The sequence below is a fragment of the Halichoeres trimaculatus genome, unplaced genomic scaffold, assembly GCF_033239565.1.
Source record: "Halichoeres trimaculatus isolate MK-OKI-2021-1 unplaced genomic scaffold, fHalTri1.1 fHalTri1_scaffold_12, whole genome shotgun sequence".
In the NCBI taxonomy this organism is placed as follows: domain Eukaryota; kingdom Metazoa; phylum Chordata; class Actinopteri; order Labriformes; family Labridae; genus Halichoeres; species Halichoeres trimaculatus.
Window position 1 is genome coordinate 20430522 of NW_027437190.1, and position 20934 is coordinate 20451455.

Below are 20934 nucleotides of genomic sequence, written 5' to 3' on the forward strand. Positions count from 1 at the left end.
TCGCGCGACGCCTATTTTCGACGCATGTCAGTTCGGGAGTCTTCCTGTTCGCTCGTGGCTAGAGGACGTTGGTGTCACAGAGGAGAGGGGCTCTGTAAAGATTTTTGTTTTAACTAAAGTAAGAAACCAAGAAACAGAAACAAGATGTTCTCCCGTGCCGTGAGACCTACCGTCAGCCTCGCCCGGAGCCTTTCCACCTCTGCGCAGAACAACGCCAAGGTGGCTGTGCTAGGAGCGTCAGGCGGAATAGGCCAGCCACTGTCTCTGCTTCTCAAGAACAGCCCCCTGGTGAGCCACCTCTCCCTGTATGATATTGCCCACACCCCCGGGGTGGCTGCGGATCTCAGCCACATTGAGACCAGAGCCCAGGTGACCGGCCACATGGGTCCAGACCAGCTGGATGCTGCACTGAAGGGCTGCGACGTCGTGGTCATCCCCGCCGGTGTTCCCAGGAAACCTGGCATGACTCGTGATGACCTTTTCAACACCAACGCCACCATCGTAGCCACCTTGGCTGATGCCTGCGCCCGCAACTGCCCAGAGGCAATGATCTGCATCATCGCTAACCCAGTCAACTCCACCATCCCCATTACATCAGAGATGATGAAGAAACATGGCGTGTACAACCCCAACAAAGTGTTTGGCGTCACAACCTTGGACATTGTCAGAGCAAACACCTTTGTGGCAGAGCTGAAAGGCCTTGACCCAGCTCGTGTCAATGTTCCAGTCATTGGAGGTCACGCTGGAAAGACCATCATTCCCCTCATCTCCCAGTGCACACCAAAGGTAGAGTTCCCTGCTGACCAGCTAAGTGCTCTGACTGGTAGGATCCAGGAGGCTGGCACTGAGGTGGTAAAGGCCAAAGCTGGTGCTGGATCTGCTACCCTCTCCATGGCTTATGCAGGTGCCCGCTTCACCTTCTCAGTCCTCGACGCCATGAATGGAAAGGAGGGTGTGGTGGAGTGCGCCTATGTCAGGTCTGAGGAGACAGAGTGCAAGTACTTCTCCACACCTTTGCTCCTGGGCAAGAATGGCATTGAGAAGAACCTTGGGCTGGGAAAGCTGTCCGCCTTCGAGGAGAAGCTGGTGGCTGACGCCATGGATGAGCTGAAGGGTTCCATCAAGAAGGGCGAGGAATTTGCAGCGAAAATGAAGTGAACAGGAGTATAGTTGGAAATAGTTGAAACCAAGCAGCAGCTGTGATTGGTAATGTCGTCCTGACTTAACTTAAAAGGCATCTGGGTAAATTTAAAGATCTGTCACAGTGTTTCCTCTTTTGTTTTAGTCATAGCAGTAGGGCCATCTTGATTAAAACGTCCTGGTTTTAACCAAAACCCCTTTCTCATCATCTTTCTCCTTGGCTTTTCAAACATGGCTTTATTTTGGACCTATAATTTGTGTAGATAATCTGTACTGTGACTTATCAATTTTTTTTGCAAATGTCAAATCTAAAGAAAGTTTCATATATTTTCATGTACAGTCTGTATATGTGGAGATATCTCTGCTGAATGAATGAGGAGGAAATACTGTCATCACACCTGTCGATGCAAATAGATGTTACTGGTAAACAAATTCTCACTCCACCAATAAACAGTTTATCTTTAAAATCTAATTCTCTACTTCTTTTTTGTTACTCCAAGCTGATTTGGCTTAATGACATACATCTAAACATAAATATAATGCTCAAGACAAGAACATATGAAAAAGGAGGGTTGGTCCAAATCAAGGTGATCTTTTTGTATTTTCAATACCTCTAACAATACTACTAAAAAAGTGATGTTATGATGGGTCATTATATTTTTAGAAGTGAACTCAGACTTGTCAGTTTAATGTCACACTAAAATGAATGGTAAGAGTGTGTTTCTGAAGCTACACAGCAAGATATTTAATGCACAGGAACTGTCCAACTACACTAAAAATTTGGACAGAAAATGACTGACCTCTAATTTGAGTCAAAGGCAGCTATTAATTTTGCTATCTCAGTATGACCAGGCTCCTTATCACAAACAATCATTTTAATTGTTGTGTAAAATGAGTCCACAAATTATGTAACTTGCATATAGTACACAAATAACAAGGACTTAGTGCCATAAAGTTGTACCTTGAACTTTGACCCTGTAATTCATAAACCCTCCTTGGCCTGCAACGCATCTGGCTTAACTCCCTTATGTTATCAAGACACCATCAGGATTTTTAAATTGAACCAAGCTTCTACCCAGACCCTGATTGTTTTTGTTTTAAAAAAAAAAAAGCTCAGCAAAGACTCTTGGTCACAATGGCTTGAAAAGCAAGTAGGATCACGTGCTTCAAACTTTAAGTGAATGTAGTAAAAGGTCATCCTGGTATTCTTAGCATACAACATTTGACATATGTTTTAGGACATGCTAAATCTTCTCTGACACTAAATACTATGAAGGTATGGTTATTGGAACACCGCCCGTTCCATGACTTCAGTGACACTAAAGGCTGAATCTCAATGTCCCCCCTCTAGACCATGAGCCCTGAGCCCTTACAGACTTACCTGAGATCACCTGGAAAATGGTTGAGTGCTTTAGTATGCAAGAGCTCAAAACAGTATAAATCAGAATAGGAAAACACTTTGCATCTTCTCACACAACATGAATGTCGCCATGTAGCTCACCTGAGCAGCAATAGAAATTATTATGGAACAGTTCTAAGTTTAAAAGAATTATTTCTTTTTACAGACACACTCCTATTAGTCAAAAGAGTTTATCCACAAAATTGAAAGAAATATGAATATAATGAAATGTTAAAATATCACTTAAACTGCACTGCATTAAAGCTGTTTTACATATTTATTTTTAGAGATAGACAGAATTATTTTTCTGAATCATCAATAATGGTTTCAGTTTCTTCAATCCTTGTTTGTCATCTCTCTCAATTTCCTCTCTACCCATTCGTTTACCCTGCTGTGTCTATTGGCTCTCTCTGAGAACCCTGTGTTTCTGTGGTTTACGTCATATTGCAAGGAACTGCAGATAATTCCCTCATGCTTAATTTAAAAATATGCTCATTCAGGAAAGGGTGCATAAAGGGCTCAAAAAGTCGGCATGAACCCTTACACACTTTACCATTTGAGCCCTCACACTTAGTGGGAACACACCTCAAAGTCAGTGAGTGTGGACACTGAGATTATCCTAAGAGGTGTATACTAGTATCTTCAACAAATGTTCAAGTGTCAGTATGTAGCCCTTTACAAACAGTCCAGTTTTCTCCAAAATGAGCCATCAACTTCCTATAAACCATCAACAGGCTGCACACTACAGGCACACATATGCTGAGGTTGACTTTTCATGTACTCTGGAATGGTAATCAAGAGCATGCTGAAACTGCTTTCTCACGATGGCAGTCGGACAGAAAGCACAGATACAAACCCATTATAGTTTTATTTGACATACAGGTGCTTTTGGTTCCTATTCAAGGAGCTTTACTGAGAGCACAGATTTCATTTACACAAAAAACAATGGTAAATTAGATTTATCCCATTTTTCCATGACATACAGAACACATTTGTGGTTTCAGTTTTTAATACTTTGACTCTCAGCATGCAGGTTCTCCCACATCTATCATTTGCAGTAACTGTAGTGATATCACAAGATGGCAATAGCAAACTCACTTTTCTCTTGTCTTTACACATTTTGCACCAAATAAAATAAAATAAAGTAAGGAGATCTAAAGAACAGAAACAACAATGATAAACAATTGTTCTATATTATGTTGCAAAATCTACATTCAAAACCAAGATGTGTGATGCTGTTTCAGGGCCCAGTTAAATAACCATATCAACAAGCACAATGTGTGAAGTCTCTGTCAATCCGTCTGTCGGTTCTCCACTCAGTTTCTATTTTTTCCTCAGGCGGTTCAGCAGTCTCAACAGTGTCTCCTGCACTTTGCAGCAGAGACACTCTCTCAGTGGTCAAAGTGAAGGAGCAGAGGCTATAAGGAGAGAAAAAAAGTCCATAGTGGCCTGAGCCTCATAGCTGAATGTGCCCCAATCTGCTTGTGCATTAACATTAGATTCAAATCATACAGGTAGCAGCAACACCCCTGCAGAGAGGGGTCAAAGAGAAGGGGAGTGACCAGAGGGTGAGGATGGGGATCTTTGGAGAGAAAAGTATCAGGTGATAACAGAAGGAGGATGATGAGAAGCAGACTTGTCTTTCCAGACTACTACTGTACAAGGCCGTCCTTGGGAGAGACAGGCTCTGTGTCATGGCCTCTCCGATGCCGGTGCTCTGTTTTGTTCCTGTTATCAGAGTCTTCACGTTCAGCTGTGTCTCTCTCCCTTTCTCGTTCCCTCTCTCTCTTCCTCTCTCTTCGCCCCTCTGGATTCTCTTTATCTTTGCAGTTGTTGCGATTCCTCTGTGCTCTACGTTCATTCTTCCTCCGTCCACCTGGAAGATAAGAAAAATTAAATGATATTCATATTTATTAGAAATAAATATAAACTTATCTTGAGTAATTTCATTTTGATTATATTTAATTAGGATGTTCAATACAAATAGAGTTGATTTCTATGCTGCATTAAATGTAGACAATACAAACCAGAGAAAAACAACAATCAATGCAAGGTGCAGTGCAGCTCTAGTTGCAAAGCTCAGTATTGACCACTAGATGTCAGTCTTTAATCACAGACTGAAGCCCTATCCCTGTGATGAGCAGGTCTCTGTCAAAAATTGAAAACCCTTGAAATAAGCCCCAAATTTATCTCTTCTTGCAACACCATCTCATAAACAAAACAGAGAGTTTTGGAATGCTGAAGGTTTATCTCTGCTTGAGCCTCAGTTATTAATGATAATAACAAGATCCACCCCCAGGGAGGTTGGAGACAGGACCTGCAAGTGAAAGCAGAGGAGGCCCTTTCCTGTTGTTGAACTTCTGCTGTTAGTGGAACGGAGCAGCACGGCCTGCTTGGCTGGTCGGCTGGCCAGTTGGGGATTGTGAAACTGCTGAAGTCGGCAGTAGGCATAGACACAGGGAGAGCCAGAACAAGAGATCACTCTCTGCCTCTCTCCTGTCCAATTCATGTACAGTCAGTCTCTTACTCTTAGTTTATCAATTTTAATGAGCCAGGACTATTGTACTCAGGGACCATGACTGACTAAAACATTCACACCATCCTTGACTTCACCACCTGTTTTTAAACTACTTAAACACTTTGTGACATAACAAAAGAGCATACAGATTAATAAAGTATGTACATTGTAATGTGCACAAACAATACAGGCATTACAGTGTCAGCAAAGTTTACTGGTTGGGCAATAACAAGGACAAAAGAATCCAAATCAAAAATAAGTGGATGTCTCATGCATGGATAGATGGAACTGACAGATGGAGTAATCTGGTGCACTGACTCACTGGAGTCTGCCCCCTGTCCTCTGTAAACACAGGAAGTCCCCTTCGCTCTCATTGTTTTCTCTGCCCTGACACCATTTACAACTATTTACAAGTTCAGTGGATTAGTCATACTGTAGCCCTCGTGCTTTTGTCAAGCTAGAGGAGTAACCTAATCCATGCCCGTGTTGAGATGATTAGGAGCGTGTTTATCAAACCAACCTGCGTTTGGTTAGCTGGAACAGCGTCTGATGGGCTTTCTGTAAACCGTGCACTGACATGTGTGTAATGGTCCACAAATGAGACACCTTTGGAGGTTTTGGATCATTTACAACAGACACTGAGTGCGATCCAAAAAGCCAAGTTTTAATGAATAATGTCGTCAGGATTCTGGTGTTAATGAGAGGTTGGCTCTGGGCACAAGACATCATATGTTAACACCATGTGTGAGGATACTACAGTATTATACTGCCAAAAAAGAAAAACCTGCAATAGTGAGAGCTACAGCTGAGAATGTTTGCTGCAACCGATTTTAGGAATGCAATCTGCTCAAAAATTCAAGCAAGTTTTTGCAAAATTTGCATTTTTAACATTATTTTCCATTGAGGAAAATGTTAGAACAGCAAAGCTAGATGACATCATTCACAGATGCCAAGAACTGGAATAGCTTTAAGTTTGACTTAAGTTTGATTCAAAATAATAATAATAATAAAAAAAAACATGTTATATCCCTTTAAAGAATTCGATGTATAATCATTGTTTGACAGTTTTTAAATCAAACATTGCATTTTCTGATGCGGGGAACCAAACCCGTAAACTTGTTGTTTCTGCTTTAGTCTTTAGATTCCATCCAAACTGACTTTATAACAACTGGTGTGATGGTGTGTAGGCCAGGGGGAGTTTTTCTTTATAGCTTTTGTAAAATTATAAAATGCTAAATTTGATGTCACATGTGAATTAAAAGAACGTGTCTATAGTTAGTGCTCCATACAAATAGGAATGCTTGATTTAAAAAAAAGCTTGTCATGCTGAATACTTACATTGTGTTAAAATGTCAAATAAATCATATGAGCTGACTATCTTAGCAGCCCAAAGCTCAAGCACAAATGTTATAGCTTGTGCTGTTTGTAGTTCAGTTGCACTTTAAAATGAAGTATTATTTACTTCCTGCTAAACAGTGTAAACGTGCTAAAGTGCCTGTTTGGGAACTTAAATGTGCTTTACAATACTCTCTTAGGGGGTGAGGACGTGCTGTATGTGCATTTTTATTTATCTCCTGCCCTTCAAAAAGTCTATGCAACCCACTGTTACTGACATTTATTTCAATGAACTGAATGCTAAATTTGCTTTCTCAACAAAAGTCGAACTACAACACCAACTCCTCTTTTATGCCAATTATTTCTCCAAGGGGTAATTAGCTTAGCTTAGTTAAGCATACAGATTGAAGCAGATGGAAACTACTAACATGGGACTGTTTTAAATTAAGCAAAGCATCTACCAAAACACAGCTAAGGCAGTGAGTCAGGCAGTCCTGACCACCATCAGCTAATGCCCATGTCCAGTCATTTTCAGCTGTCCCCTTCTGCCCGATTAGAAGTAGATACATAAATTAACTCCCTCTAAGTGCACTAAAGACTGTATTTTCAACTTTTCTTGAGTTTTATTCATTTTTTCTTTACAACAAACAGCTGATATTTTTCACAAGAAAAACTGAACATTTCATATTCTTGCTAGTTGACGGGGCAAAATATAGACAAAATGTTTAATCCTGTCCATCCTGTGTTTCTGTTTCTCTCTGCATAGTGTGAAGACAGAAGCTTGTGTTGACCAGCTGAAATGTCTGCGGCTTTAATAGCACTTCTAGAGGCTCATTTCAGCGTAACATGAAGGACAGGAGTCTGTGTACTTCAGCAAGAGCACAGAGAGAGGCTTAACACGTTGGGTGTGTGTGTGTGTATGTGTGGTTGTCTGTTTGTGTGTGTGTGCTGGAAAAATATACTTTAAGATTTATTTACAGAAAAAGAAGAAGAAAGTAGAATGGAAAAATTAAAAGAGTGTGAGAACTAAATGATTATTTAAAAGAGAAATACAGACAGATGAAATGAAAGGCAAAGGGGCAGTGAGGGTAAGGGGTTTTCTGTGGATATGTGTGTATACGTGTGTGCGGTTGGAGGAGCATTGTGTATTTTATGGTGGCACATCCTCCGTGGCAGGCGTTCTGTCGTCCGGGGAGCTTTTGGCGGGAGCCAGGCTGGGATTAAAGGCTATGGGCTGTCCCACAAGTGGAATGCCTGCCGCATGTCCGCCAGGATGTCATGGTGTGTGTGTGTGTGTGTGTGTGTGTGTGTATGTATGTGTGTGTTTGGGGGGGTTAAGTGTGAATGAATGTGTGGGTAGATCACTTCCCCACTAACTTCTCTGCCTCAATGACTTGTTGATGTTCGCTTTTTAACTGTATGTTTCTTTATGTGAGTGTGTAGCCGGTGATTGTGTGTGTGTGTGTGTGTGTGTGTGTGTGTGTGTGTGTGTGTGTGTGTGTGTGTGTGTGTGTGTGTGTGTGTGTGTGTGTGTGGGAGTTAAAGGGGGGCTGAGGTTTGCAGAGGGCACACGATCTATCCTGTTACAGCGATAGAGAGGTGAACCTCAGGTCTGTCGAAGGACAAATTAGCCAGGATTAACAGAAGAGAGACTGCGGCGGATGAGGATGTGTGTGTAAACATTCACAATCTCTTGCTGTTGATAACACAGAAACAGAGCCAAGGTTTTCTGAATCTAAACCTGAATTTGTCAGCATTTTTTTTCTAGTTTTGAGACAATTCTTACATGTACTTTAAAACATTTGTAATCAGACTTCATTTTGAAGCTGTGGCAACAGACCTGAGAGATCTACAAAATGATGTGGTTTGGGAACATTTTTATTGTCGTTGAAAATTGTACCACAAAATAATACCACCTCACATCTGTGCAGAAGGCACAAAACCAAAACTAGGAGTGGATTTCTGTAGCTTATTGCAAGGACTGTGAGCTGTGGGGACAAGCTAGCCTAGGGATCTAGCTAGCTTTGTTTAAAGCTGCAAGAGTATGCCTCATGCTACAGGAAATAACTTTAGCCTGCATCTTCTTAACTGATACGATAACTAATAATCAGTAAACTTTTACACCTCTAGTGCATATTTTTTAAATTTTGGACAGAAAATCAAACGAATTTTCATTATTTCAGTCTGAACGCTAAGCTAAGCTGTGCTGAACTGATTAACTGCTGGCTAAAGCTACATACAGAAAAGGTGCAGTACTTTTTTATATAACCAGTAAATTTGTGGGACTTTGAGGCAAGGAATAATTTACATTACCCAATATGTGTTTATTTAAGAAAGTGAATTAGTAAAGCTATAGTCTCCCAAATGAGTAAAGCAATGAGTCAAAAGCACCGGAAGAAGAGAGGCAGGACAGAGGGGGAGGAAACAGCAACAGGAGAAAGTGCAGAAAGAGGAGGAAAGGAAAAGGAGGAGGACGAGGATGTATCAGTGTCTGAGGGTTGTGCAGGAGGATTACAGAGGGCTCTCTGAGGTCGGACCACTGACCCCCTAGCGTGTGCAGAACGTAAACAGCAAGAAGAGGATGCGGCGAAGCAGATAATTAGCCCTCATTCACCGCAGATGCTCTTGGCGCTGGGGCAACTGGGTAAACACTCAAGGGGCAATACAATTTCATCTAAAATGTCATTTTTATTTCTTTTTCCTCGTTTGTTTGTTTGTTTGTTTGTTTGAGTGCTTGTTTATTTTCCTCCTCTCCTCTACCTGCTGCCTTTCAACAGGCTCAGGCTGGATCAACAGAGCCGTCACCTCCACACCAAAGTCTCGGTCCCGACCGGGCCAAATGGGAGCGCCAACAGGGAGCTTAAATAGGGGTCTATGTTTTCTTTGGTGTGGTAGGGAGTGCGTGCATGTGTGTGTTTGTGTGTGTAGAAGGGATGAAGCGGGGAACGGATCAGTAGACGGATACAGATAGAAAGTGAGTGAGTGAGGGATACGGGGGTCTCTGGGGTCTTGCAAAGGGCACATTTCACAGTCTGCCTTACAAATCACGTCCACCCAGTTCACTCTCTTCACAAATTACCACCAAGAGCAAGGGGTGTGTAGCTATTTTAGTGACACAGAGATGGTGTGTGTGTTTGTGTGTTTGGTGTGTGTGTTTGTGTGTGTGTGTGTGTGTGTGTGTGTGTGTGTGTGTGTGTGTGTGTGTGTGTGTGTGTGTTTGTTTTGCCCAAGTGAGCATACAAGTCTGGCTTATTGGAACTGGACAAGGTATATATTTGTGTCCACATTCATGTTTACGAGTCTTGGTTTGCATCTATGCGTATGTGTGTGTGTGTGTGTGTGTTTGTGCGTGTGTGAGTTAGTGAATGTGAGCATGCATGTTTGTGTGTGTATTGGCAGCTGTGGGGATAAACCAATACTGATCCCCTGGTCGCCGCGTGCCTCCCATGGGGAGGATGTTGATGTTGAGCTGGCTGTTTCTGCTCCAGAGTCAACTGCTTTTCTGCTGCATCACACACACACATGCACACACATACACACACACACTGTGTTTGTTCTGTAAGTGTGAGGCCCCAGGGGGCTGGATCTCAGCCTCCTACCCTGTCTGCGATCTGTCATTTAACACTACAGAGCCAAGCTGAAAAACAACCATCCGTGGCCGCCAACCCGCTCAGTAACCACACACACGCAGTACACACAAAGCAAAATCCAGCCATAAATGCAACACAGAATCGGGGTTCGAGCAGAGACGAGCCCAACTGAAAGCAGTTTCACTCCCTTCATTAGTAATGATCACGCTATTCCTTGTTTACTAGGAGCAGAGAAAGCGGTCTGACTGTTTAAAAGTCCAAAGAAGTCCCGTGGGAAAACACACAACAGACCCATTGCAACATCTCACATGTGTGTTCCCCCCACTGTCCTCCCTCCAACCACAATGACAATCCTCTGAGTAAACAGCCGGAGTCCTGAGCGGAAGAACGAGCCACTCTGATTGTACAAGCTGAAGCAGCAGGGTCTGGAATTCATAGGGCAGAACTTGTGCCATGTGTCACAGATGTAATGTTGGCAGTGATGGGTCGACAGCAACAATAACAGACCATTTAGGGAATGTGCATACTTCACCAATGTTGGTTTCAGTGCTTTTAGCCTTTCAAAAGAAAAAAAAAACTATAATTGATAAAAAAAATTACATTGAACTTATGATCTCAAACTTGAGCATCTACATGTCTGAGCGATAATGAACAAGCAAATCAGTTTCAAAACACTGTTTAAAAACATCTCAGTACGCCACTGGGACCATCACTCACGCTCTTTTGGCAGATCAGCTTCCCCTATTTTGCACACAAAAATGGGCAAATAACAAGGGTGGTGAAGCCACAGTGCAATTGAGCAGAATCAGAAGATAAAGCGGAGGCCTGAGACTGATCAGTGACATAAAAACCTTTGCTCATTATTTTATATCATAATTCTGTTCTGATCTGTTAACTGTGGATGCAGTGAAGTAGGGCCAGTCAGTGTAATGTAATAATAAAACTAAAATCCACTGGAAAATAATCCCTTTCTGCCTTTAATAACTGCCTCTGTTTAACACTCAAAGTCAACACCCTCACCGGACAGCCTCTAAAAACCTTGAACAGATGATGCTGTTACTGTCAGTGTGTAAATATCCATGTGCCCAATTCAACCCCAATATCACCAAGTTTGTTTAATGTGGTCAGAAACATCATCCCTGTACTTCAAATATTTACAACTGACCCACAACATAAGCAAAGTGCTACTGTTTCCAAAACTTTTGGAAGTTTGAATCCACAGTGAACATTTGACACATGTTGGAGAACAGCCACACTTCACTTCTGCCACAGAGTTGTTTCCTTTACCTGGACATTTCCTTCTCTTGACCACACACTCTCTGATCTCTGAGATGTCAGGGCATGGGTTTCCAAAGGGTGATGGGTACTGGAGGACCAGGCGTGTGCGCGTCTCCTGACCTCGTTTGAACCCACAGGTTCTACCAGAGCGAGAGCAGGGGCTCCACTCGCTCCACTCTCCCACATCGCAGTGCACTGACAGGAGAGAAAGGAGAAGAGATTTTATGAGGATGCTTTCTAAACTGCAACATGAAGTTTTCCATTTGAAAGCAGTCCACATGGAGAACATAGCATGGGCTCTCACTAATAACACACACATCTGGTATGTCTTTGGACACACATTCTCTCACATTGTGCACTGACCTTGCGTTGTGCACTCCATAAGCTTGTCATTGGGCTCGTAGTCCTCAGGACAGACATGGTGGCACCTCCCGCTGAGCTGGTACAGGCCTGGCCGGCACCGTGTGCATGTTTCACCACTCACACACGACTCACACTCTGCAGGACACCCTGTGAAGTCAAAAGCACATCAGTGCATCTCTGAACACCGAGGCCAAATGTAACACATAAACACGTTTCAGGCTTCATTCCAAAGTCAGATTTATTTGGTGATCCCCACCTGGCTAATGAGGGATAAATACAAGGTGAACAAAGATAAATAAAGGGCGAGCTCTGTGTTTGGTCCATGTGTCTGATAAATATAAGTTGTAAACACTCACTGGGGACACACTCCCTCTGTGTGTCGCTGCGGACCAGCCCCTCAGGACAGTGCTCCTGGCATTTGCCCAGGTGAAGGTAGAAGCCGGCTCGGCAACGTGTGCAGAAGTTTTTGTTGAAGCAAGAGTCGCACTCCGACCTGCACTCTGACACAGACACAGACCCACAACCAGAGTTTATTTAACAGCACAAATTGTCAAGTGTGTGTCCTATCTGTTAAATATACAATGTGCCATTTTAGTGTGAGTGTGAGTGTGAGTGTGTGTTGCAGTCAGGGATATGAGTCATTGCAGCCAGATACATGTTTTAAAGTTTGACTTTTGACTTTTTCAGCCAAAGCAACTGAGAGTTTAATTTAGCGCCACAAAAAGGAAACACACTTAGCAGGTCTTAAGTTTTCTGGATGTTTGAGGACATGATCCGTGCAAACATAATGCCATATTTTATGAGTGGGCCTTGACACTGCTGCAAGAGAAACATTTACAAGTAGTATACAAGAGAGGACATTTATTTATACAATGTCTCTCAGCCAACCAGACTTCTTGTACTCGTGCTTGTTATGTGAAAGTAAAACATACAGTTAATTACAAGGCCACAACACACTCAAGACAGCTCTGAGAGCGTTTTCTGTCTCAGTGTTTGCTGTGAGTCAAGATTTACAATACAGAGGTCAAGTCCGGCTACTGGAACAACACCCAAAGACTCATCAGTCCATTGTGGACACTCAGTTTGTGCTGCTTACTTGTGCAGGTGTTTCTCTCTGGGGAGCGTGTGCCGTAAAAGCCCAGAGGGCAGGAAGTCATGCACACCCCAATCTGCTTCATCCCAATCCTCTCCAAGTGCATGAAGAAGCGTGGCTTGCAGGACAGGCAGCCATTGTAGTCGGAGCAGGTCAGACAGCCACCCTGCTGGCACCCCAAGCTCACACCAGAGATCTCTGTGGATACGAGCAGGCAGGTGTTGAAATACTGACTTCACATGATGCAGGAAAACGCAAACTTTAGATGAGTTGTCTAGCATTCTTGAACATGTTTTTGAAATTTCTCTGGAGCATCATTAAACGGGTATTATTGCTGCTTGTAGATATCCTGCTAGTATTACCAGTCTGCTTATTTTAAGCTTAAAGCTGTGGTCACTTTTCTCTTGGTGCCAAAATTAAACCGAGTAAACTCAGACGAACGAGTGAAATCCAGCATGAAAGCATTTATTGAACCACATACATACTACATACAGTGTCCTCACTTCTTCCCCTAGTTTGGCTCCAAAATTTTGTTAAGAGACCCATTGTAGGTGTTATTTTATTTGAGTATGATGTTCTGTATTTCTTTCCTTTTCTTCATTTCGTCTCTTTTTAACATACATTGCTTCAGCAGAATGCCTAAAATTTTATCTGACTACCTAAAATGACCAGGGTTCAAAGGAAAATATCCTCTGGAACGAATCGGAAAAATTAAAGCTATGTGCCTTTAAAGTGGCGTTCTTCCTACTTTTACGATTAAAACCTTAAACTTTCAATTGATGAAAGAATATTTACCATGTGTTATGAATATCATTTGTTACAGAACAACCTGTGCCTCATTTCTTGTGAATTGTTTCAGATGCTTTGGTTACAGTGCCAGGTACAAAACAGGATATGGCTAATAATTTCATTTAAGAAGTCTTGCCCACATTATGGAGGTTTTAACAGTTTACATATTTAATACAGCAAACAGCACTGTCTATGTGAGGTCTTACCAGCATACTTCAGCATTAGAAGCACACACTTGATGCACTTTTTGAGAGAGCATTTTTTTTTTAATGTTAGATGATGGAACAACAGTCAACAGAACGAAATTACTGTATGTTAGTAAGTTTTTTTATTATTATTATTATTATTTTAAAGTGAGGTTACTTTTCTTTTCTCACTCTTCACTCTTGTGTGGTGTTTCTGTCGGCTTTGGATGAATGTGTAGTTTAAGGCTTTAATAGTTTTGATGTTATGATGATAACCTTATCCCAGACAGTTTTAGTGTCATACGGAAGAACACAGTTTTATGTCAACAACAAGGACCTGGGTCACACAGAGTTTAATTGAAGGATCTCATGACAAAAAATAATTAATGATGTCAAAAAAGAGAAACAAATTTAAGTAAAGCTTCTTCAGATTCTGAGAGGAGCTTTTCAGCATCTTTTACTGGACCTGGTTTGAGCTTAGTCAACAGAGAGAGTTAGGTAAAATGTACACTTTTCATTGAGTTCACTGATATGACAGAATTACATCAGCAATGATTGCACTAGAGTTACACCTGTGACATGAAGTCAATATGCTGAAAGCAGCTGTAAGAGGCTCCTAAAGTCAGTGTTTCAAAGTGTTGCAGGAGCCCACACAGTCAGATAATCAAAGGCAAAACCTGGAGGAACTAAATGAATGTTTTCCTGTGTTGGCATCTAATATCAGCTATCTCTGCTGGCTTCATTCCTCCTCCTCTCATTTCTGGTCTTAGCTGCCAGTTTACCAAAGATCAATGATACTTTGTTTGAAATATCTTGAAAATCTTTACAACTGTTGTCCGTTTGCCCACATGTGTTCCTGCCAAGCCGCCCTGATTCACAGAAGTCTGAAGGCGCAGGAATTTGGCCTTGCCCTCACACTTGCACCGTTGAGACCTGGGTTGGACAGTGGTGTCTTGCATAACAGACCAACACAGTCACATATGAATAAACACATTCATGCCTGCACATACACAAACACATAGGATTTATGGAGGTCAGCTCAGTGATATAGAAGTAAAAGGATCATATTTTGTTTGTTTAGTTTTAGATCAGGGCCTGAATTAACCTGATGCAACTAAATGAACTTTATGAAATAGACTGAATCATTATCACTCACATGATTCACTTCTGGATGCATCATCATAGACAGGAAGCACAGAGCTCGGGTTCAGTCTCTGCCTGGTAATTCTGGCCCATTGACACGATGGTCATTGACTCCCAGCTCGCTCTTACCCCCTTTGTTCGCTCTGAAGTCTGCACTCATTCACCCCGTCACCAACTAATCCTTCCATCCTCCCTCAAATCTCTGCAAGTGTGAGATATCTGCATCCTCGGCGGAAGTTTGGATTCTTAGAAGCACTTGCCAATTAATGAGTCATCTGGAAAGGCAGAAGTTGAATTACATCTTTCACAGAAGTGAACTGATGCTCCAGTAATGTGATCTCATAACTACATCAGGGTCAGGTGTATTGATCTGCTGTTTGATGAAAGGTTTTATTTGCTTTTAAGTCTTTAAAAATACATTATCAGCATCTCAACTTGTTAAAAAAAAAAACTCTTTTAAAACAATGTAATCCACAGACTGGCACTTTCTAGCTCTGAACATCAGTGTGCGGTTTTAAAAAAACAAGAGTAGCGTTTTCTCAGTAGACCCTTCTGCTCCCCCTCCTCTCTCACGCTGAGCTGAGAGGCTCTTTAATTCTGTTTAGGGGAAAATAAACACTTAAAGAGAGAATCAGTATGTCTTGTTACAGAGGGGGGTTTACAACAGACATTAAAACATCATAATATACTTCATCACCTCTATACTAAGACAAATTTGAGCTAAAACAAGTCTGCATTGCATCAAAGGAGGATTAACTTCCCCTTAAATTTGATTTTTTATACCTGTAGATATAATTTCACGAAAGATTTCTGTGTAAGCTGTTTCATTCTGCAGAACAGCGAAACCGACCAAGATCTGTTCTTACAGTTAAAGCCTCACTGAGCAGTACAAAAATAACCCCAGGACCTCTTTAAAACTGAGCAATAAACACACTGTTAACCCTGGATGCTCTACTCTCTGCTTTTTTTATAGACTGCTCCCCTTAAAATCTACAGCAAAGCTATCTGGACCAACAGATCTGAGCTGTGTGAGTAAATTTCAGAAGACGTCTCAAGGCCCAGGTGGCAGAAGTAAAAACATCACTTCTAATGTGTATAATTTTAGCTCACAGACAGTTTTTTTCAGTCATGCCGACGGGTGATACATGGAATATTCCAGCTATCACAGCTCCTCTCTAACTGTCTCAGTCACAGAACACATCTGGAGACCCTCAGCGATAAAGTGTGCAGAGGAAGAATAGAAAAATATACTTTATTGATAGTTGTTTCACAGTGTGATGGAAAAAGGTTGGTCATAGCTCAAGAGATGAGACATTATGTTGGACAGTGAGGAGATATATGGGAGTAGAAATACCAACTGAGTGAGAGGATTTGAATAATGGACATCTCTGGTGTTTCTACAGAGCCTCAGAGATGTATTTTGAGCTGTGTTAAAGAACACTATGGGGCATTATTTAAAATTATGACGCTAAGTTTCATATCTGACTGGCAAGGAGCTGAAACCTGCTGAGCTCTGATATCTGCGCCAATATTAGGAGAAAGTTTCCCCATCAATTTCAGAATGTGACAGTGTAAAGACAGAGAGAAAAGTTAGAGGCTTTAACACATGGGAACTAAAGCTGTGAATGTGCATTTGAACAGAGATCAGTCCTGACAATGGGTAGCATTAACACACATACACACACACTCCCTCAGTACATTTGCACTCTCTCGCGCGCGCACGCTCAGAGCCTGAAGTCGCTGCTCTGGCCGCTAGAGAGCGACTGGAACCAGGAGACGGAGCGCAAAGAGCAGCGCGCGCAGGCTTCAGGTGATCAGACACGGGGACTGACATCTACGGTAAATAAGGTAGGTTCATTGGCTGAAGCGTGCGCTGGAGTTTGTCAAAATCAACAACCAACTTGATTTCCCCCCTTTTAAATTCTTAACTGCAGTGCAAAAAGCAAAGTGGAGTACACATGACTTATAATACAGAAAAGTCACGTTTCAAGGCCGCTTAATGCTTAATTTATAGCTGGCCTCTTTTGTTGTAGCTACGTGTATACTTTTTTATATGTCAATGCGAAAATCGAGATTCATTCTGTCTGTTTTATTTGATGTTTTTTGACAAAGACGGCATAAAACCCCATGCAAAATCAAATGTGATTCGATGTCATCAAGAAGGAGCCACAACAGTAGAAAAGAGCCGTGCGCCCCAAGTTGCACTCGTGAAGGATTGATTAGTGATCCATACGAAGCCCAGAAATTCACCAGTTCACTTAGGGACTCCCAGTATTTGGTTATCTTAACTGAAATCATGACCCTAAATTTTGTTGGAGGGATGCGTAAAGTGCCATTGACTCTTATCCGACTCCCTTATGACAGAATATTGAAAAACGAAATTAAAAAGTTTAACTGCCAGGAAAAAGCTCTCTCAATACGCAAATACGGGGACAGTGCATACACCGGGAAGCATCACGTTGCATTTTAACCCACACTCACGTTTATGTTGCCGGTGCCTGGAGCTGCTGTGCTGCTGACCACCAGTGTAATCCATGCAGTGCAAGATGATCAAAACAAAGGAGATCAGTTGTAATTGCATAGTAGCCCAGAGGTGAGACTCGTAAAGCCAATGTCAATGTTCATCAAACACTTTTTGGAAGAGATTCCGTTTTCTGATCAGAGGCAGAGTGCGGAGGGCAGAGAATTATTCCTACACACAGCAGGATCCCCAGCTATGTGGTGATATGTGGTGATGGTTGTGGACGCTGGCCCAATGATCCATGGGCCGCGTAGACTGTAACATCCTGAAGAGGCTCTTCATATGAGCCTGGCCGAGTCAGGGATCCGTTATCCGTGCTGTGATGGAGAACATTCCCTCCAAAATCAGAAACAAATATCAAACACAGCAAAAAGCTTGGTTCTTATCCGGTGCACGCAGGAGGACAGGGAATCGATCACGAATATCAGGTCCTAAAGATTAAAAAATATTAACTATTTCACACCAAAATGAAGCTCAGAAAGTTAACTTATAGTATCCATATGTAGAAACTCCACAGTGACCTTCCGTCTCCTTCTCCAGTCTTTCTCCGGAGATGCTCCGTGCGTCCCGGTGCGTGGACACCCTAATGTGCCAGGCGCGCAGAGGACTTCTGCTTCCTCTCCTCATCAGCTAACGCACAGAAATTAAAGCCACCACAGGACGCGGACGAGTATTCACACAATGAGAAAAACAGATGAGTTGAAGGTGTCGCAATTCTGTCAGCTCCTCGCTCTCTGTTCTCGTCAGACAGAGAACTGAACCAGAGTAAATCTCCGTAGCTTTTCTGCTTGGCGTGCAGGTCCCATTCACTCCACTCCTGCCGGCCGGCTGATGACTTCAGCCCTCTGCTGTCTCTCTCTCTCTATTCCTCTCCCTCTCTCTGCCTCTATGAGCTGCAAAGTTTATTTAGAGGGCAAGCCCCCCGCGTCAGAGAGAGGGAGAGAGGGGGAGAGGGGGCGCATACTGAAGTTATTTCAACCAGGGTTTAGAAATGTGTACTGCAGCTTCTCCATGATTCATGTCCATCACTGCACTTCCTCTTGATGCGCTAAGGCACACGGATAATATGGACTACGTGTGAATATAACATCAATTTGTTTGTTGACTCATCAACTGCAGTGATCTTCTTTTTAAACTGTAAAATACACTTTACAGTGTTTCTGATGAAACTTAAAGTAATTTTTTTTAAAGCTAAATACGAGCCACATTTTTTATAATACGTATTTCATCGAAAATGATTATTTGAATTGTTTTTTTTTTATGATTATATCAGTTTCTAAAACCACTGATGTTTGTCCCCATCTTAGATTTCTTCCACTCTGAATCCTTTCCCTTAGGAGACACGGAGCAGAAAAAGTAGAGTGGTGACAGGTTGAAAGTTTACCTGGAATACACGTTTTCTACTATGGTAATGTGAAAAGGCTCTTACTTCATTTTGATCTTTTCCTTTTTTTTTTTTTCTTTTTTTTTCTCTGAATTTAGGCTATAGAAATTGTGCAGTGGAAAATGTTGCAGTTAAGCAACAGATTAAATATTAGAAGTACATTTTCTTTAATGTCTTAATTTTATAAGACCAATTTTCTTCCAGGGGATGAAGTAAGTCTGAGTCTGATTGTCTTATTCTGTCTTTAATTTGTGATTAGTGAGGGATCTGCTAATTAAAAAAAATAAATCACCAGTGTTGACTGTTTTGGTCACCATTTATCGCGCAGGATACAGGAGATTTTGAGTGTGTTTCAGAGTGGAGTGAACAAAACCTCCAGCTGTCATGAGCCTCAGATACAGCAGCGACTCATCTCATTGCCTCTAGAGGGAGTTAGCTCCATAAAAGCTTGAGGCACGTTGTCATAACAGAAGGGCCTGGGTATCAGAGAGTTATGGTAAACTGTGGCACTTGACCTTTCCATGCTGCGCCCACATGTGCTGTTGTTTGCGCAGGAGGAAATAGAAAGAAAAAAATAGACACTCAAATACTTTGGAGTCCATTGAAAGAAGCATTTCAGAAAAAAAAACTCAAAGCAGCTTGAGCGTCATTAATCATTGTTTCAGATCATTCATCATCAGAGTCAGAAGGTTTTGGACTTTTAGCGCTAAGTGGTGTAAAATACTGAGACCCTTCTCCAGGGTTTAGTGCACTGCGGCCTCTGGAGTTGGAGCAGAGCTGTGTAAAAGGGGGGCTGAAGCCTCATTTGTCTAACCAGTGTGTTGATGTTTAGAGGGGAACAGTATGCACGAGTCGGCCGCTTCTCCTCGCTGTGGCTTCTGGTCTTTCATCAGTCACTGTGCTGAGGAAAGCAATGCAAACACACTGTGGCTTCTTTCTTTATGGGAATACTTCCCTGTTTGCCCTGCACTAACTCAGAACCAGGACACTGAGACATAACACAGATTGATGCATTGTTTTAAACCCTGTCACCTCCACCGCAGCAGACTGCTCAATCCAAACTTTACCCAGGACAGTAAGTGATGTCTTAGAGAAATACATGTGACCCTGATGTGCTCATTTAAACTATTAAGTCCTTTTTTTATTTATCATTTCAAACAAAAGCTTTGTCATACTTCTACTAGAATGTACCAGATGTAAAATGTGATACGTATGTTGGGTTTATCAGAGTTAAATTAACATCTGGTCATGGAAAAAATGTAAAACAGAATGATGAAATGTTATGAAAAATTATGACATCTTCCCCCTCCCTCTCCGCGGTGCCCACAGACTGGTGTAAGGGATGTCAGAGAATAATGCTCTTCTTTGTGTCCCTGTCTGAACCAGCCCCACTGTCCCCTGGGGGTATGAGTAAATGTGTGTGTGTGAGTGTGTGTGGCAGTGGGGTGCGGAAGGTTAAGGTCACTTGGTCAGTGCCTGTGACCGTCCAGTGAGAGAATCAGTCGACACCTGTAAATGAAGTCGGGCAGGTGCATAAACCCTTCGACCAGGGATGGATGCACACTACAACTTCTTTTTTTCATGACGCCACATTTTGTTCTATTTTAGCTTCGCTAATTTAGGCTGTGAGTGAAGGGGGCATTAGAGTGTATGGCCTTGCCCCCGCTGACATGAAGTTTGGGGAAAATTACAGAGAACACAGAGTAAGTCTCCTGCAACGTTTATCTCTCAGTGCCTGAGTGGAAATACAACAGAGTGGGAAGAAGAATCTGACAAACTGACAAGTGCAGTTTAAATGCTTAATATTTAAAATATGAAAGATATTTAACTCACCAAATCAGGAAGTATGTCTTACCAAGTGAGGATCCATGGGAATTTGTATAAACTGCATTTACCTGCATGCATGAACAACTATTAAACATTTTGGTTTGTTATAAGCAGACATGCAAACATGTTGAATGAAATGTTTTTAATTTGACATAATAAATGCATTCTCAGGAATTTCTCTCAACTGAGTCTAACTGTCATGAATATAGGCATTAATATTTGTTGTAGCTAGGCTAAAAAATTTACACATTTTGATGTGTGTTTGTTTAACTCAAATGTTTCCAATACTGAAAGTAAAAACATACCATCAAAAATATTTACTTCAGTGCTATCATCAAAACTTACTATGACAGGTCTTCTTTGACTCCG

General features: G+C 41.9%; 2 protein-coding genes across 3 annotated transcripts in view; one reads left to right on the forward strand and one right to left on the reverse strand.

Annotated features, from left to right (window-relative positions):
* The first annotated feature begins 7 nt into the window (after window positions 1-7).
* Window positions 8-1605, forward strand: mdh2 (malate dehydrogenase 2, NAD (mitochondrial)). Its single transcript, XM_074683493.1, has one exon. The coding sequence runs from the start codon at window positions 145-147 to the stop codon at window positions 1156-1158; it is 1014 nt and encodes a 337-aa protein (XP_074539594.1). The 5' UTR covers window positions 8-144; the 3' UTR covers window positions 1159-1605.
* Window positions 1606-3405: 1800 nt separating this feature from the next.
* rspo3 (R-spondin 3) overlaps window positions 3406-20934 on the reverse strand; it is a 104914-nt gene continuing 87385 nt past the window's right edge. The window contains exons 1-6 of one of the 2 annotated variants that reach the window (XM_074683930.1): window positions 17315-18210; window positions 12720-12914; window positions 11980-12123; window positions 11624-11770; window positions 11270-11455; window positions 3406-4415 (exon numbers count right to left, since the gene is read on the reverse strand). In XM_074683930.1, the coding sequence (XP_074540031.1) occupies window positions 4192-4415; window positions 11270-11455; window positions 11624-11770; window positions 11980-12123; window positions 12720-12914; window positions 17315-17414 (996 nt within the window). In that variant the 5' untranslated portion in view covers window positions 17415-18210 and the 3' untranslated portion in view covers window positions 3406-4191. Of the gene's footprint in view, window positions 4416-11269; window positions 11456-11623; window positions 11771-11979; window positions 12124-12719; window positions 12915-17314; window positions 18211-20934 lie in introns of those variants that run through there. The other variant, XM_074683931.1, reaches the window with a different exon arrangement.

Coding starts and splice junctions, on each gene's coding strand:
- mdh2 (XM_074683493.1), top strand. CDS start 145: ATGTTCTCCCGTGCCGTGAGACCTACCGTCAGCCTCGCCCGGAGCCTT.